The sequence below is a fragment of the Seriola dumerili genome, unplaced genomic scaffold, assembly GCF_002260705.1.
Source record: "Seriola dumerili isolate Sdu_G_001 unplaced genomic scaffold, Sdu_1.0 BDQW01000321.1, whole genome shotgun sequence".
NCBI classification, from domain to species: domain Eukaryota; kingdom Metazoa; phylum Chordata; class Actinopteri; order Carangiformes; family Carangidae; genus Seriola; species Seriola dumerili.
This window is the reverse complement of record NW_019174576.1, coordinates 1,889,774-1,908,071: the sequence shown is the minus strand read 5'-3', so window position 1 is coordinate 1,908,071 and position 18,298 is coordinate 1,889,774. Positions and strand designations below refer to the sequence as shown.

The following is an 18,298-nucleotide window of genomic DNA, read 5'->3' as shown; positions in this document are numbered from 1 at the left end:
CCTGCAAAGCTAAAACATGAAACAGTAAATAATGTATATTATATTTAATCAAAAACAAATTGAGTTAAGACCTAAATAGGATCTGACTTTTGACATGACATTAACAAATATTAACAAATATGTACCACAAAAAACAACAAAGCAACAAACATTCAAATCAAATATTCAAAGTAAAAAAGTACATTTAGTGCAGTAACTACACTCCGGCTAGTGAGGCTAGCCGGTGAGATAGCATTAGCTGAATAATTTAGCCACTTCTTCCTGTTACATAGAACTTAAAAAAAGAAAAGAAAAAAATGATGCTTCAGTATCTTAGTGAATGAGTTATACCACATAAATAAGACAGGAGCTAAATGTTAATGGAGAACACCAAATAAACTACTGCTGCTAAAAGCTAACAAGCCTAGCTTAGCAGAGTAGCAGTAGGCTAAGAGCCATTTACAGCCTCTGACTCTGGTGAAATTCCCTTGAATTTATCTTTACATCATATTTTGAAATTCATCACATTGAAGACCAATTCATTAATCTAATTAATTATTTATGGTAATTTATTATCATTAGATACTGCACAATTTCTGTGCCCATTAGATTGTCCATAGAGTGCAGTATCTAACTGTTTGTTTTTTTAAGTCCCATGTCAGCATGAGGTATAAAATGATCTTATTATTTATATATTACAGTTTGACAAAGACTCTTCAAACTTCAAAGCTTTATTTCTCATTGTTTCTGCAGTTACTCTTCTGTCTCTGTAGGACACCTCCAGTCACACACACCATGAGGGGTCAGCAGTGTTTCACTGTTGTGAGCACAAAACCTGCCACAGGCCCATTCTGTAAAGAATTATATCTGAAACCTCTTTCTGTTTTGACTCTTAATTTGAATATTAATTTGAATTCATAAATCAAGGTTGTGTGTGAGATAAAGATAGAGGTGGTGTAGTAACATTCAGTGCATTCAGCCAGACTCACTGTATAAATAGTGGATAATGGGAAAACTCAATATGACAGCTGCCTCCTAAATTACAATATACAGTATATAGCAGGGTACATAGAGCAGGGGTAACTGGGCAGTTCATACTGGACATAAATCCATCCTGACAACATAATCAGCATATCTTTTTAAAAGACAGGATTTCCCTCTGAAGCGACACACTGCAGTGGCCAACTATGTGAAATGACTTCCTGTCCAGAAATGAAGCAAAAACATTTAAAAAGATGAAAACACAGACTACAAACCCAAAACAAATTAGCTCACAGCTGCATGAGAATCGACATGAATGATCCCACTTTTGTTGTTGGATGTGAGTGCGATAATTATTGCAACAGCACTGTATCCAAATGTCCTTGATCATCAGTGCAAAATAATTTTTTTTGTTTCATTTTTGATCCATGTTTTGGAGAGATAACTTTCTCATTTCTTTAATAAGAGCAATTCCTGGCACAGTTTTAAAGGTTTTTTCCCCCATAATTGAAGAACATGATAAGGTCCATATCTTGCTCATTATGGAAGCTTTAGGCAAATATAAAGAAACACTTTACAGCCTTAAACTCCCACACCCCTAATGCTCAAATATACTGCAGCTTCTAATTCAAATGTTCCATGGTTGAAATAACTTGAAAGGCTAAGATGACACACACTGATCTGTGAAATCTTTTCCAAATGTCTTCTTTATGAAAGTTGGGATCAGAGGAATTCATTAAAGATCTGTGGGTGGCATAGGCAATATGAAACTGAAGCTTTCCAGCGGCAAGTCTTTGCCAAACTGAACAGTTTCCAAATTCAGAAATCTGCAACACTGACTGGAACACACCCACAGTCACTAATTACTTGACCCTATTCCTGCAGAAGCTTTTTTGTCTGTTGAGTTTGACTTTTTTTTTTTTTTTTTTTGTGAGTAACGTGATTCACACAGGATCTGTGAGTGGAGAGGAAGACTTGTTTTATCATATTAATGCATAGGGCTTCCTTGAGACAAAGCCTCTCCATTATGTTGTGCCCCTCAGACCTCAGACCTTGCATCATCTGCTTCAGTAGCCCTTCCCTCGGGCACATGTGTGTAACCTTGTTGTGTGTGTATCATGCTGGCAGGCGTTGATGTAACTGATGCACATTATGCGTTGTGAATAACGCCAGTCTTTTTATGAGTCTTGTTATTGTTATTGATATAATGTGAACCCGGAGCCGACTGTGCTGTATGTGCCACATGCATTGTGGACTGGTTGAGGATGATTGATATGAAACTCCAATGATGAGAAGGTTCAGTTGCACTAAATCAATAAGGATCAGGTCAAGAAGACGTATGTATGTGCTTTTGTCTTTTCCACGTATTACTGTCTGGAGCTTTGATCATCGCAGTGAGAGGTCTGATGGTTGTGTTTGCTTTTTTGCCAATTTGAATTTTTTCCCACTTTGCAAAAATCGCAATGAAGACTTTTACGAATCTAAAGTAAAACTCAAATCTAGACAAAAATCTCAATTATTTGTTTGTGTTTAGTTTCGAAATAGAAATGATGACGACGTTCTCTCTCTCATGATTTAACGAGTCAGAAAATGTTATTTATTTTGTAGTATTCATAGTTCTGTGTACTGCAGTTTTGAGCGGTACCAACACTTCCTGTTTTTCACAACTAGGGCCTGATTAACGCACTAGGGGGCACTAAATGTGCCAAAGTTACCACAATTCACCCTCAAGGGAGCATGAGCGTCTACCAAATATCTCAGCATCAATGCAACAGTGCTAGAGGAAAAGTCAGGGGATCAACACAGTCATTGTAGGCTCATCCTCTGGGGACCATGCATGTCAGGGTTAGTCCAACACTAGCATCCATATATCCATATATATAAATATATATTGAAATGCATCACTCATATTCAGTACACTGTCGACAGAACTTTAGCCAGAGAACCAAACTCATTTTAAAAGATGAGAACATTTGTTCTCTGTGGGCAAATTTGTTTATTCATTTAATTCTATCTCCCTTAAGTCTGTCAAAGCCTTTTCTACACCATCAGGTATGTTATTCTCATGGAGGACAGGCCTCTGCACTCATTTATTTTATTTCAATTTTCTGACAAAAGACAGACGAACTCTAAGATAAAAATATATCAGAATCAGCGTTAGAAACCCCAACATGTTGAATAATCTATGTGTGTGATTGTAGAACGTAATCTCTTCTGCATGTCATTAAATGTTACTGACAAACAGGAATATTATATAAATGAATAAAAAAATGATTAAATAAAGGACATGAACTAAGTGTCCCCAGTGTTAACTATGGCCCCACTTTGAGTTGTCACAGTAGTAAAAGCACAAGTGTTAATAATAACATTAAATGATGCCTCTGTTCTATTTATGTGTCCCAGTAATTCAATACGAGGACCCTAAAACTGAAGAAGCTAAATGGAATTATTCAATTTATCATTTCCAGCTTTGGTTTTCCTGCTGTGACTTGTCAAAATGTTTCCTGTGAAAAAGGTCTATAAGCAAAAACTGGAAAAACAAAATCTTGTTTTGTGTTGGTGAAATGAGTGAAGCTACATTATATATACCTCTGACATGCAAACACAAATATTTTATTAGCGATTTTTAATTTGAAGGCTTAGCTGTCTTAAATATATTCCTGGATATTAATTTAACTGTTATTTTTAATCCAATCAGCATTGATTTATTTTGTTTTTTACACATCTAGATTAGATAGGCTAACTGTTATTTCAAGAGCATTTAAATGACTATATTTCGACATGAAAGAGGTGCGAATAACGTGTTAAAATATAGTCATAAAAATGCATCCATTATGTGCGCCCTTGACACCTAAAAACCTTCACTATCCAACCAAAGTAAGCCCAGTTTTAACCTAGATACTGAGGCGCCTTTTGACTTGCAAATCATCAAACTGATGCTTGCACTTCTCGTAGCAGATCAAAATATTAACTCCTGCCAGCTGACTCCTATTTAAAGAAAATTTGAGGCAGTTAAATGTTAGCAAACGTCAGGAAAAGATAATATTGTGATTTTCCCAGGCAGCATTTCATTACTGTTACATTAGGTGTTGGGTAACACACCGCTTCTGATTGGAGTTTCATCTTTTCACGGTGCAAAATGGATAATGATCAGTGCCATTTGTCACGGTGCAGCATGTGATCCAGCCTGTTTGTTAAAGGAATCAGGAATTCAAAGGAACGTACACTGATTTTACTCAGAATGGGATTTACACCTTTTCATCATGTAATGACTGAATCAGCCTCACAATGGCTTTTGGTTTGCAGGAGCACATGAATAAATTATACACGTCCAGCACTTCTTACCTTTCATTTCTCAAACAGTGGCTGGAAGAAGCCCTTTGATAGAAACAAGGAGGCTTCTCCATGTAATTACATTTGATCGTGTTTGCATATGTCACTCCCACAGTCTCTGTCATGCTCTCTGATTTTGGATGCTCCTGGGAACCTCTTCCTAATCCACAAGTTAATGTTTCAGCCTCTTCCTCCTTTTTTTTTTTTTTTTTTTTTTTCCAAGGGGGGGGGGGAAAGGGGGGGGGCGAAAACATTCCAAGCGGAGGGATGAATCGGAGGAGCAGAATCAGACATCCTGTCTGGTTTATCTGGAGGAGAGAGATAAGTGTGGATTCCGCCTCTTTCAGGGAACGCACATTAACCATGCCTCGGAGGGAGCGCTGGGTGTGGGGAAGGGGAGGGGAGGGGTGGAGGAGGTATCTGTCTGCTGGGAGCGCACAGCTTTCACTCACTTCGAAAACTGTGAAAATGTCCCCTTCACACCCTCGGCAGCTCGGCCGAGCTCCGGCGTTCTGTTAGCGGTGATAGAGTGCCTGCGTGCCATAGCATAGTTGGAAGTGAGATGTGCAATGTTATCCAGAGGTGTTGGATTGACAACTCTACAACGTGTAAACTTGTATCCTACAGTGACTCCTGACCCTGACCCTGTTACAAAAGTCTGGGGGAGAAACCGCACACAAGTTTGTGGTGGGAACATGAAACTTGACATGAAAAATGACAAAAAAACTGCAATTTATGCAACAAAAGAAACTATTTATTTGGGATACGCATTGCCAGTACAAATTAAGAGACCATAAAACCTACACCTTTCAGCTATTTTTCTCCACAGAAAACAGGTTTGGAATTGGAATTAAAAAGACAATAGTTTTCCGTTTGATATCTTTTTTTTTACATACGCAGAGATCTTAAAAGTTAAAACCTGTCAAGAAAAAGGCTCCACGATTTCACTCTGAAATCCTTATAAAAAAGAAGTTAACATTCAAAACACTGCAGTACGTTATTTTATTGAAGAACAAAAAGACATGCAACAAATAAAACATTTTATGTTTTACAAATTGTTCATTTTTCTTTTCATGTCTCTTTTCCTTTTATATTCAAAAACTAAAAAGCATCATTACATGAAGCTTCGATAATATTTGACAGGCAATGTGAAAAGTAGAGTTAAGCCTTTTTTTTAAGGGGTGCAAAAACAATCCTTGTGTTTTGCCTTGCATGGCTGGTGCTGTCAATTCACTCCAATGACTTCTGAAGACACGACTGAGGCAGGGTCTGTGTATCACTTCAATGGTGCTCGGCCCCTCGGCTGTAATACTGAGCAGGTGAGCTGGGGTGGGGTCGGGGGGGGGGGGGCCACTCTGAATGATCCAAATGAGTTTGTTTGGGATAATCATGCTGTGGTTGACTTCCACACTGTAGCTCTGAAACATCCATGATTTCATACATGTGTAATAAATACAAACACGCTGACGACTGCTAAAAAACTCCTGTGTGTGTCCTGCTGTTTTGTGACCGGCTGGGATCTCGGGACTGAATTTTATTTTCTGTAAGCGTTCAGTTGAGCTAAAAACAATGCCAGAGGGCAATGTTAACACTAACTTTTCACGTCACCTTCATTTGGACAGTAGCTATCTTCCAATAGGAACTCCATCAGGCTGCGATAAAATAGCTACTGTCCAAATCCAAAGATGTAAAAAAAAGAGTAAAGGTGCATATCTACATACTGTATATAGAGCATTCTTGAGCTAATTCACATATAATGGTAGCATAAAAAAAGAAACATAGTCCTGTAGCAAAGCAAAAATAATATGAAAACAAAAACAAAAACAAAAAAGATGAGTTATTCACAAAATGGAGACATAAAAATATATCCAAACATCATCTGGATTTGTGTGCCATCAGGGTATTTTTTCCACTTAATTTATATAAACACTAATGTATTCCGACTGCATTTTTTTTGGCTTTGAATACAGAGTACTCGAGCATTATGAGTTGCTCACCAGTACCGTAGATAATAAAATCCTATGAAAAGAGGAAAAAGAATATGTCGATAAAGCTGATCCCAATGTAAGAGGATAAAAATTCTGCCTTTTTTTTGGTATCAAAGTATGTAAATGCTGATATCTCATGATGGACTATTGTAATCATGTATACATGTTCGACCACATACTATACTGTACATACAACAAAAGTCACAAATCTAATTTCACATTTTGGATTGGTTTGTGTCGATGGATGTGGTGTTTTTTTTAGTGTCATTTTAAAAGAAAGCAAAAAAGAAAAGTATTGTTCTATTTCACACGTTCTCTCCGATGTTATCAGAGAACAGGGGTTACAGGATAAGTAACCTCAAGTGGTTCGGCTCTGAATGCATATGGGGATATATTTGTGACTAAACTCTGAGCGTGCGATGGGAGGAAAAATATTTTTGGCTCGCACGTGACGTATATTTTGTAGAAAAATTCTCATGATGAAGAATAATTTGATATGAACAAACTAAAAAAAATTCTATTGTGTTCGGAAATGTCCCGTCGCATTCTCAGGATTAAGACACAAATGTAATTCCATGAATGAAAAGTGAGTGTTAAGTCAGACAAAAGACATACAGTGTGTTAAATCCCAATGACATGATACCTTAAAATCAGAATTACAATTTTTTGTTTTGGATTTGGTTACCAGCAGTATTTGGCTATATTGACCTCAATGATACACACTGACGATGTCTGATAATGTACACTGTTTCTTCCATATATGACTACTATAGTTCTATCTTAAAATTTCCTCTGTGTTGTTTTCTCTCCGACATTTACAAATGTTACCCTTTGAGTTCAATCATTAGGTGTTATTGTGCTTTATTTCATAGTGACGTGCCATAACCGCTGCTAACACTGTCACCGAATAAGTGTTTCAGATCAATTTTTCTTTGAATATTGTTGATGCGTCCAATGCGTGTGTGTGTGTGTGTGACAGAACTACGACCGCCTTTGTGAGTCGCACTCAATTTGTTAATTGCTTGTGTAAAAACTGTGAATTCTTTGCGTTTCTGTGCTGCATATAAGCAGAAAAACCTACGGCTCCGGCAATAAAATATAAAATGCCTTATATGTCACTGTCTGTTGTAGAAGTTCTGAGTACAAACTATATATATTGAGGCTGAATACTTGGATATTACCTGACTAATATTACTGGACTAACATATTAATACCTCACGAAGTATGGCATGAAAAATGTAAGGACATGACATAAAAACATGTGATGTAACGATATCAAAATTCACCTCCAGGGTTGAACTTTGGCACTATAGATCAACAAAAAAGTCTGTGAGTACAAATAAAGACAGAGGTATAAATGACAGGGCATGGTGTGGTGTACAGTTAAATTCTAATCATTATAAAAATTCGTAAAACCGAAGCATTTGAAATGTTGTTTGCTCTGTTTGTTATTTCGAATAGAGGTAGTGTGAAAGCATTTCAATTTACAAGACGTGGGGCAATATGCTGCTAACTGTGTCTAAGGTGTGAATATATAATGTAAGAGAAATACAATGAGGCAACATGGACATCGAGTGGAAACTGTACAAACTGTGAGTGTGGATATGAGTCCCCTACGCAGACTGCTATTGGTGCGGTGGTGGTCCAAATAGGAAAAGTGAAATTTTTGTCCGTAATGGTGAAAACGTCACCCCCGGACCCTCAAAAAATGTGTCCCGCAGTGCGACTACATACAGTACGTCGCGTTCAGTCCCGCTGGGGTCAGGGGTTAAGTTTTGGGAGATATGGCTGGGGGGGGGGGTGCAGTGGCGGAGTAAGGAAGGAAGCAAGGACGGAGGAGTGAAGGGGGGCGGGTGGAGGATCAGTTGGAGGTGTCAGAGTGAACGCTTCCGGGTCCTTCTGTAGGTGAAGTCACTGATGAGGGGGTTGGAGCATCTTGCCAGCCGCCGTTTGCCTGAGAGAAAATAATACAGAGAAACAGAAAAGGGGGGACGGGGGAAGGGGGGGTTGAGTCTGTTGCTTTCATATTCATTACTCAATGCAGCTGGGTCAAAGACAGAGAGGTACAATGAATGGAAGTCCTGAGGGCAAGGTAGTGTATGAACGCAACCTGAAATGCTGGGACACTATTCACCATACAGTTGCACACAGCCTTAAGCCATACAGCCTCCTGGAATGGAGGAAAAGCTAACCCAGCTCAAATTACGGCTAATATTTCAGAATAAGACTGACATAAAATAAATAAAATCATGTTTTCAACCGAGCAGAAAGGGAGTGAATTACAGTCCGTACCCCATCATACACTGAACACTCAAATTCATTTAATGAAGAAAACACACAAGAAAAGGCAAGTTGTACAAGATTTTGCCTGTCACTGTCATTCTGAAATAATATGAATAATATGTAAATTGTGTGAAAAGACCTCTGAAACAAAACAAGTCCAATCAATGTCATGTGCACTAATTATGACCCTGACAGCTGGAATTAACATACAAGAGCTGTGGAGGGCCGTTCCACTGCCACAGACAGGCCTGTTAAAGAGCATTTAGGATATTAATAGTAAATTTAAAGCCATCAGGAAAACTGAAAATGGTCCTTGACACCCTTTCATTTGAAAGCCTGTTATTCAAGGCAGCAGACAGTGGAGTGTAATCAAAAGTGGAGAGGTCAGATTGTAGAATGTCTCACTTTGGTGACGCTGTCTGTCTCAAAATTGTAATTACGGCTGTAATCATCCACAGCATACATTATGTATCTGCTCAGTCACTATCCAGTCTTTTTTTTTTATATTCATTTAATTTTTAAATTTAGATAAGTTGTCGTCCTTTAACTGTCTCATATGTTCAGCTCCTCATTCATAAAATCTGTCTTTGGATGTTTGAAAAATTGTTTTCTTGGATGTATTTAGTGAACAACAAATATCTAACCCAGAAATTTCCTTTTAAACAAACGAACAAAAAAAACCCAACAAAACTTGTAATCCTTGTATTATCTAATAGGATCTCCTCTGTGCTGGGATTTTTGGAACCTAAATCAGGACAGAAAAGGTCAAAGAACCCTCATGAAATATAGTGTACACTATAAACCACCATTTTCAAAAATATTTTATCAAACAAAACTGCAGTGCACACATTGTAGTAAAAACGACAAGCAAAGAGGCAAATATTCCAAACTTCCTTGCCTTAGCTACATAAATCACAGGCAAACAGCCTGGAAGACAGATATCCTGCTCTTACATTATGCATTGCAGGGCTTCTTTATAGGGTATAAAAGTGAATAACACAGCATATTGTGGCAGTGTAAGATGTGGTAGAGCAAGCAGGCGTCCAAGGAGAACCGTATCCGTGAGGTCAAAGGACTGAGAAAGAACAGGGCCTGAATACGTTAGTGGCCTCTCAGGGTTAGCACAGCTGGCTGTGGGATGTGCTCGGAGCAGCCAGGAAGCCTATTTGAATACACATACATGTTTTTATATGGGAGACATTTCATCTGATTATCATATGGCCACTGAGGCACGACGACGACAGCGGAGGAACCCAGCCGCGGCTGTGACCGTCCTCGTCCTCTCAGCGCGACTCGCTGTCAGGGCCATTAGTGTGGCAGGAACATGATCTGAGCAATGCGCTTGGATTGCTGTCCCAAGTCCACACTCTGCTCTCCTTGTGTCTGTCTTATCGATTTTCCCCTTTACGACACGGCTTGTCGCTGTGAATTTCCCTACTGTTTGCAGCCGCCAGCTAGCAACCCCCCCCACCCCCCCTCCACAACCCCCACTTCTATACCTGAACTCTGCTGCAAAATAAGACAAACATGAGGGGAACACACCCCTATGGCACACGAGCAGTTGTTTCCAGCGGTGTGAGGTTTTATTTTTAGCGGCACAGCAGCGTTGTCTCCTGGGAGGCTTTAATGGGAGCCTCTGGCCCCAGGACTGCTAATCACGGGTCAGATGGTCAGAGGGATTTAAAGTCCAGTACAGGAGGTGTCACCTGTTTGTGCAGTTCGCTCACGGCTGACCATACGTGGCTGCAGGTGCTAGGCCAGACCTGATTATACATGACAGGCTCAGACGGTGGCTCTGCATGTGCGTGGCCAGCCCCATGCCTGCGTACGCTGGGCAGCGCGCTGCCCGTGGCGCAAGTGATACAGAACCAATCAACTACGTGATCAGAGCAGAGCAGAGACAAGTCCGACTAAGTGGCATTCTGAGCCCTTTGGCTTTGAAATAATTGGTAGGGAGAGAAAGAAGGAAAAAAAAATCCTTACATTGATGCCCTGCGGACTGTACATCTGGTTGGCTGTGAGTCCTTCACTGTATCCGCCTGTCTGACTGATAACATGGCGAAGGGTATCCACCTGAAACATTCAGAAACAACAAACAAAGCAAGGTCAGAGTCAACTCAAGAGATGAACAAGAGAAAAGAGAGAGGGATGACAAGACAACAAGAGAGACAACAAGAACATATTTCTGCAAGTATATCCTTGGAGGAAAAGGTCCAATCAAACAGAAAGGAAATTTAGGATAAAAAAAGTTCTGCTTCTTGCTGGTTGAGATAAAAACATATTCACATGGTGAAATCACAAGACAAATATTCTGCCCTTGAGACTGTGAAGAGGCTCTGTATTGGGGCCTGTACAAACCTGTATAGTCCTTTTTCACAACAGACATTTTGACTTGTCATAGCAGAAAAAGATTTCAGACTGTAGGGTTGATTCCCTTTTGTGGGATGTAGAAGCACTGCAATGGGAGTGTGCCATTTTTTTATAAGACAGGAAGTGGAATCTGTTTCATCTGGCAACAATAAACAAACAGGAGCGCTTTTGTGCTAGCAAGGCTAAAAATATTTGGGTTAGCAAGACATTCAGAAACAGCAAAATGAAATGTTAAGTACTTCACTTATCAAGCAAACATGTCGGAAAAAGCTGAAATCGAGAAAACATGATGCTGCATGCATGCAGTGTTGGCAGAAAAAAAAAAGAAAATAGGAAAACGTCTAATTTTCTGACATGAGAACGTCTCGCATAAATTAGCTTCACTAATGGGTTACATTTGTAGCAATGTATTAACAAGTAAAACCAGATACTCACAAACATATCGCTCTATTATTAGCTGATTGGACGGAATTAGAATTAATGTTGGGTTTTTATTTTTTAGGATTTGCAGCCATTCTGTCACACTGTAGTTCGTTCCACCAAGCTAACGCTAATATGTCATAGCTGTCAGAATTTTCTGTTATTTTAAGCTAGCATTTTTTCCCCAATTACTGCCTGGACAGTCTAAACTGAATGTGGCATTTGTCTAATTACTTTCATTAGTTACACCTGTGTATGACAAAAAGTCAGTCTAGAAAAAGGTAGTGGGCCTGTCCCTGTAGTATCATCCGTGCTGCTCAGGGCCCTACCTGTGACTGCACGTTGGCTCCCACCTGAGCCCCCTGGTACGAGTCCCCATTGAGAGACTGCACGCTCATGAACAAGTCCCCGGAGTTTGACATGTTAAAAGAGCCAGCAGAACCTGAAAGGAGAGAGGGAGCAGTCGAATCACAGAGAGACAGAGAGCAAGCAGGGTAAGCAAGTTGGCCCGTCCAGGCAATAGCCTGGAGGAGCACCATGCAGTTAGCTAGCAGCCAGAAAGGCAGTTAGATCAGAGGAACGGACTTAGATGGAACTAATGGACACAGAAGAGGACAGAAAAGCTGCAGCTGTAACCCGACATAAGAGGTGTTTGTGTCGAGTATAAGTTTTTACCAGCAAACATACAAATAAGGAAGTAGACTATTAATGGATAAATCTAAAACCCGGAAAAGGAACGGAGAAAGAAAGTCCAACATTACGAGAAATGCACCTGCCTGCTGTCTTATCCAGAGTCAAACACAATTTCATGTCAGAGTCAAGCGTAGGCTCGGATGTGTTTATGCTAGCGTTAGCCGTTAGCTTAATGCTGGAAGCAGAGGGCTTCCTGCTGCTAATCTAACACCTTCAAATGTGAAAACAGACCTGCTAACAAAACAAACTACGTGGAGTGTTGGATTAATTTGGTGACTACTTGATTAAACAGGATATAACATGTACAAAAAACAGCTTAAGAGTGACTTATGACTCTTATATATACTTTTTTTTTACCTTTAGAAATGAGCTACTTTCCGCTCCTCATGCTAGGCTAAACACTCGCAAATTCATTTGACTCAAAGTCAGACAGCAAATACAGACGTTTCTCAAAATATTGGACAGTAGCTTTAAAAGATAAGTCTGGCATTATTCTATATTTTTTTATTACTTTTGAATAGTTTATTATATCTGGGATTAATTTAAAATAAAATTATAACTAGTTTATGTATGTGTTCATGGTAATGAAGGAACATGTACAGTGTGGCTCATTAATGTGTTTTCAATAGCTTTTGGACAACTATAGAGATATACCAAAGCTTTGGCTACACACACAATACTTGTTAATGGGATCAATTTATTTGTTTTGTATTTTTACGTGACTTGTTGACAATTAGCAGAAATATAGACAATCACCAGACTCGTCCTTTGCAGTGGAACGTGATGAGTACAGAGTAAAAGAGTCACACATGAAGAATATTGAATCATTGAGATGAAGACAATAGGACAGTAAGAATATGGAGACTTGGCATGGGGCTCAGGTTGGCTAAATTCTTTGCTCTACAAGGGTAGTTGTACTTGTTAAGGGGAAACGTTTCACCTGTTCAATATAATAACGGTGCATTACCTTGTGAAAGGCATGTTCCTTGTACAAGAACTGCCCTTATTTTGTTAGACCTAATTCTTTCATTCCTTAACAATTACCAACACTGAAATAGCCTCTGATTGATATATTGCAATGGTTGCTTAGTTGTAGTAATGCACAGAGAGGAGGTACATGGCTAATAGCTGAGCAGAGCCAGGGACTTCCTGTCTCACCTGCAGAGTTTGGAGTTGAGGGTGAATTTGCTTGGCTTCCATGTGAGGATGCATTAGCCGCATTCACGGCAGTTCTCGCAGCGTACATGTTGGCTTCTTCTTGGAACTTACCAATGTTTTTCTTGTATCTGATTCTTTTATTCCCAAACCAGTTGGAAACCTGAACAGACAAACAAGAGAACGTAGTTTAATTCACATGAAATCTCAACCTACAGAGCCTTTCATAGAAATCATGGTAGCATTTAGCTCGCATGGCCCTAATGGCACATGTAACACTGCAGAGAGCCTGTCAGTGGTAGGAGCTACATAGACTGGTGCTGTGAATCCACATTAGTGCCAGAATGGAATGATTGCCAATAACAGTCTCATTATGTCACCATGACTGCAGCTATCATCAGAACTCACGCAAGCACCAATCAGTCAACATCCGCTAACACCCATTACGGCTAATGGACTCCCAGATGAAGCCAGGGGGGTAATCCCAGCGCTAATGATAAACAACATTAAAATGAAAACCAAATCAATCCTGCAAAGTTTCCAATACAGAGTAGGTAAACATTCTCCTTTATTATGGCCAAGAAATGGAAACTCTACAAATCATTCAGCCCCTGAGCAGCTTCCACAATCAGGCCCAGATGCATCCTCAAATCATTTGGTATAAATTAATGAAACCAATTGAGAAAACAATCCATTCCCAAATGATGGATTCAAAACACAAACTGCTGTTTACCTTGGAGTTGTCATTGCTTTCCTGATTATCAATTCTCACAGGATTTAAACAACTTGAACGCTAGAATGCAAAGATGAAAAAACAAGGTGCCAAAATACTTTTTGCTTGTCAGCATCACTGACACAAACACCTCAATGTCTTCAGGTGTTCCCTAAGTTACTGTAAGATGTATAGTTAATCATCATTGCACTGCACATACCTCAAATGACTGCAGTGCTAATCTTCAGAGGCTGATGGCTTTGGCTTTTCAGAGCTAAAACTACAATTTTAATAGCTGATTGTTAATGTTTTTTTTTTTGTTTGTTTGTTTGTTTGTTTTTTTTGTTTGTTTTTTTAAATAAATCTGTGATTTCAGTAATAGTTTTTTCAATAACCTCAAAAACAACACCAAATGCCGATCACAAGTCAAAGGAAATAATACTTTGTTTTTGCATTTTAATAATTAAAACAACTGATTACAGTTCTATCCATTATGTCACAATTCACAGAAGTACTTTTACTAACTCTGGACTTTGTATATTGTATTGTTAGAAAATATGACGAGATAAGAACTCTGACAGCAGTGTTGTCTTTTGCTTGCTTTACTTCAGAGGAAACATTGAGTCACTGGTCAAAAATAGCTTAGTCTGGTTTGATTTACAAGACTACAAACCTATGACATGGCATATTTATACTTTTGAGTCTTTTGTTGTTTCAATGAAAGGCACTGCTAAAAGATTAGAGGAGCTGTCTGTACTCATGACAGTCAGAAAAGGTATTATTAGGTTACTTGCCAAGACGCTCACAGCTGCTTCTTCAGATTAAAAATCGAGTTCGTCTCACTGCTCTGTGTACAGTGGTTTTCCTACAGGTGGTGTGGTGTGGGAGGCAGTGATCTGTGGTGTACCTGGGCCACTGTGATGGCGCACTTCTTTGCCAACTCTTCTTTAGCCTCCTCGCTGGGGTAGGGGTTACTGAGGTGCGAGTAGAAATACTCATTGAGGATCTCTGTCGCCTGCTTGTTGAAGTTTCGTCTTTTCCGTCTGCAGAAGGAAAAATCAGTTAAAAATCAAGTTAAAACGGGAACTGAAACCAGTTTATGTTATTCATAACAACACTGAATGGGTAGGCTTGTACACTGCTGTCCAACACGCTGTCTTTTTTTAAAACAACCTCTAGGAGTCACCAAAGTCAGACATTCAGAAAAAGCTGAAAAAATAAACCAGAGGTAATGAAAGTGGCTGTGGAGGATCGAGTGAAGCTTGCTTTTACTGTTTTTACTAACTGATATTGTGCAAGTTCTCAACCTCAGAATATGTCAAACATTATTACAGCTGAATATTTCCACCTCCACTGTGAGTTTTACCCACCTCTGCACTAAAGTTGGGATTAGCCATGTTCTCAAATAAGCTCTCAGACTGCAACCATGAAGTTTTGATTCATCCATTAAGTTGGACTCAGCTGTAAACATGGCTTCCTTCCATGCTCCAAAAGTGACAGTTTGGTAGTTTGACCTTGCTAAATACATCGATTTTGGTGTTGGAGGCACCAAAGTCAAAGCCAATCATCTAAATTCAATTTTTCTTTTACTAACTCAAGCCTAAAATTAAACATGTGAGTTTGACAGTACACCAGTCTTCGAATGATGTGGTCTCTTTAAGTGTCAGGGGTCTTGCCTTGGTTGACGTTACATCCTTTGTGTAAACGTCTGCCACACTAGAAACTTTCAATTTAGCTGCAGTTTTACTGTGAGACACTTTGTCAGGACTCAGGGGAACAATTTGGCCCTGAATTGCTTCACTTCAGCTCTGTGTATGAGCAACTGGAAAATAAAGCATTAGCAGTAGCAACAATAGCACAAAGGGGGTCATAACAAGTCAATGTCTATGACTAGATATCTACTATCAGTTGTTGACAGATCATAAAGATTCACAGCCTGTATGTTAACATAAAACAATGTGTGCAAACTAAATATTCTGATATATGGAAATTATGTTTTTTAAAGTATGAACAGAGTAAAGAATTAGTTTGATAAAAAAAAAATAAACAACAGCCATTGGTGCAGTATCTAACCTCAATACTTTTTTGATACTGAACAAAACTTAACAGTTGCTGATTTAAATCATAATTTTTCCGATTTCAGAATGTATTTATCTGCTTTTGCTTAGACAAAATGAAAAGAAAAGAATTTGGCTATGTATCTACTGAAAGCTCCACTGTGTCCATCAGCTAGTTGCTAACTGTGTCTGTTGATGAGCAGTGAGACTGAACTAAACACAGTTGTAGGCCATTACACCAAAACAATGAGCTGAAAGATGCTAAAACTTTCCATAGGGTTTAGAGGAACTGATAAGTCTGTGATACTCATAGTTGTGTCTTCCATTGATAAAAAAAAAGTATTGTTTGTGTGTCAGTGCTCAAACTAAAAAAATACTAACCGCCTTTTTGTTGTGGGAGAAATGCGACTTTAAACACAGAATAACTGTGTCTAATAGTAAATACAGATAACACAGTAAAACCCCAGCAGGTTAAAAATGCAAAGAAACAGAACTCAACTGATAAAACATGAAATACTAATTCACATTTTTTCAAGGTCTGCATATGAAAATGAACCCTGCCAAAAACCCCCATGCAACACCTTAAAGCAGACAGCTATCGTATGCTGATGCCCATGAGTTGACTGACCCCGTATCACCTGCACCCATCAGGTCATGTCTGCATGTGCCACATCTAAAGAGGGCTTTACATAAGCTGGAGGGGAACCCTGTAAAATCTCTTTGCATGTATCCACCGGTGAAGAGATTTGTGCTAAAATCTCTGTCCCCCACTCCAAAAGCCTGCTTGAGAATATGTAAATGTGCACAGCATGGGCTCCAGCAGCCAGTAGATTAATCAGCGGAGCTGAGCATGGTAGTGCCTCTCAACCAGTGAAAGCTTTCCTCTTCCTCTCGCTTCCCCTCGCTGCAGCACCACCACAATCATTTGCAAGAGAATAGATAGGGAGCTTTGTAAGGGAGCGCATGCCTCATTTAAATGTTATGCCTCCAACTCAGACTTTGAGTGAGATTTATCCTTAGAGAAATGTATGCAAATCCAAAGCACGCATCAAAAGGAACAAGCGATTACATTAAAAAAGGGAAACAGCGTTATGGAGCATGCAGGGAACTCTTATTGGCCAGTGTTGCTGGGTATGCTGGTCCAAATGGCATCCATAGATGCAAACCAGCCCTGTGTGTGTGGCAAGTAGCGAATAGGCATGTGTTACAGCATGTTTGTACCATGATAGGCCTCCTACATCAGCCATTTATATGGATATGAGGCTGAGAGGGAAGCACATGATGAGGTATTTGCAGTGTTGTTCAATTGGGAGGTGATTTGCAGCACGGAGCGTGTCACAGCGTGTACGGATTGAACAGACACGTGTATACAAGGACACACACCTGGCATCAAGGAAGCGGGAGCGCAGGATCATGACGGCCTCACAGGTGCTCTGTTTGAGCTGCATCTGGATGGAGCTGAACTTGCGGTGGATGATGCTCACCATGCGTTCGATCTCTTTGGGTGAGATCGGCCGTGTGCGTGACTGCTCCCTCAACAGGTTCATCACGTGAGTGGTGAACTCGTTACATGCCTGTAAGGAGAATACACGCAGAGGAGTGAATCAAAAATGTACCGAAACACTTCCCCTAAGGTCAATCAACCTGTGCATAGGACCTTCATTTGTCAGTACAGCCATATCAAATGCACCATTTCAGGAAGCCACATCTGCAAACACACAGGGTAAGTGCACTATTTAACATTCACAGATGAAGGAAGTCTTTAAAAATAAATAAATAAAAATCCAGCTCTTTGCTTAATGCAGTTCTGGGGCAAGCTTTCTCCTAGAGCCAAGGGGGAATATAAGCGCTGATATATTTCATATTTAACAGAAGTGGTGATGGCAGTATGTTAAGAGGAACCAATGACAGCTGTTCCCTTCTCAGACACACTTTCACAGCATAGCCACCCTGAGAGACGAACATGCCACAACGTTTCATTCATCCCCCCTCCCTGTGTGACACCAGGCGTGAATCTGCCACGATATTACACTCCGACTCTGTGTCTCTTACTGCCACCTCTTCTTTATTTCTTCTCCTCCTGTCGATCTCTCTCTGGATTTAGCTGTGTCAGGCTTTGTCTGTGTCTGTCTATCTGCGTGTTCATCTGTCTTACTCACATTCATCTGAAAGGGAAGCTATTGTCATGAACGCATTGGTTATCAAGGCAATGAGAGGAAATCCCCCCCCCCCCCCACATCCTTTCAAGACTATACTTGGAATACACGCAGAGACACACAACGGAGTCGCGTATGATGGACTATTCTAGGGTGAAAACACAAATCTTA

At 39.8% G+C, this 18,298-nt stretch overlaps 1 protein-coding gene across 3 annotated transcripts in view; it reads right to left on the bottom strand.

Annotated features, from left to right (window-relative positions):
- Window positions 1-5,056: 5,056 nt before the first annotated feature.
- LOC111231978 (pre-B-cell leukemia transcription factor 1) overlaps window positions 5,057-18,298 on the bottom strand; it is a 62,339-nt gene continuing 49,097 nt past the window's right edge. Inside the window, exons 4-9 of one of the 3 annotated variants that reach the window (XM_022759288.1) lie at window positions 17,355-17,545; window positions 14,822-14,957; window positions 13,206-13,365; window positions 11,684-11,796; window positions 10,548-10,637; window positions 5,057-8,235 (exon numbers count right to left, since the gene is read on the bottom strand). In XM_022759288.1, the coding sequence (XP_022615009.1) occupies window positions 8,143-8,235; window positions 10,548-10,637; window positions 11,684-11,796; window positions 13,206-13,365; window positions 14,822-14,957; window positions 17,355-17,545 (783 nt within the window). In that variant the 3' untranslated portion in view covers window positions 5,057-8,142. The remainder of the gene's footprint in view (window positions 8,236-10,547; window positions 10,638-11,683; window positions 11,797-13,205; window positions 13,366-14,821; window positions 14,958-17,354; window positions 17,546-18,298) is intronic. The other 2 variants (XM_022759289.1, XM_022759290.1) reach the window with 2 other exon arrangements.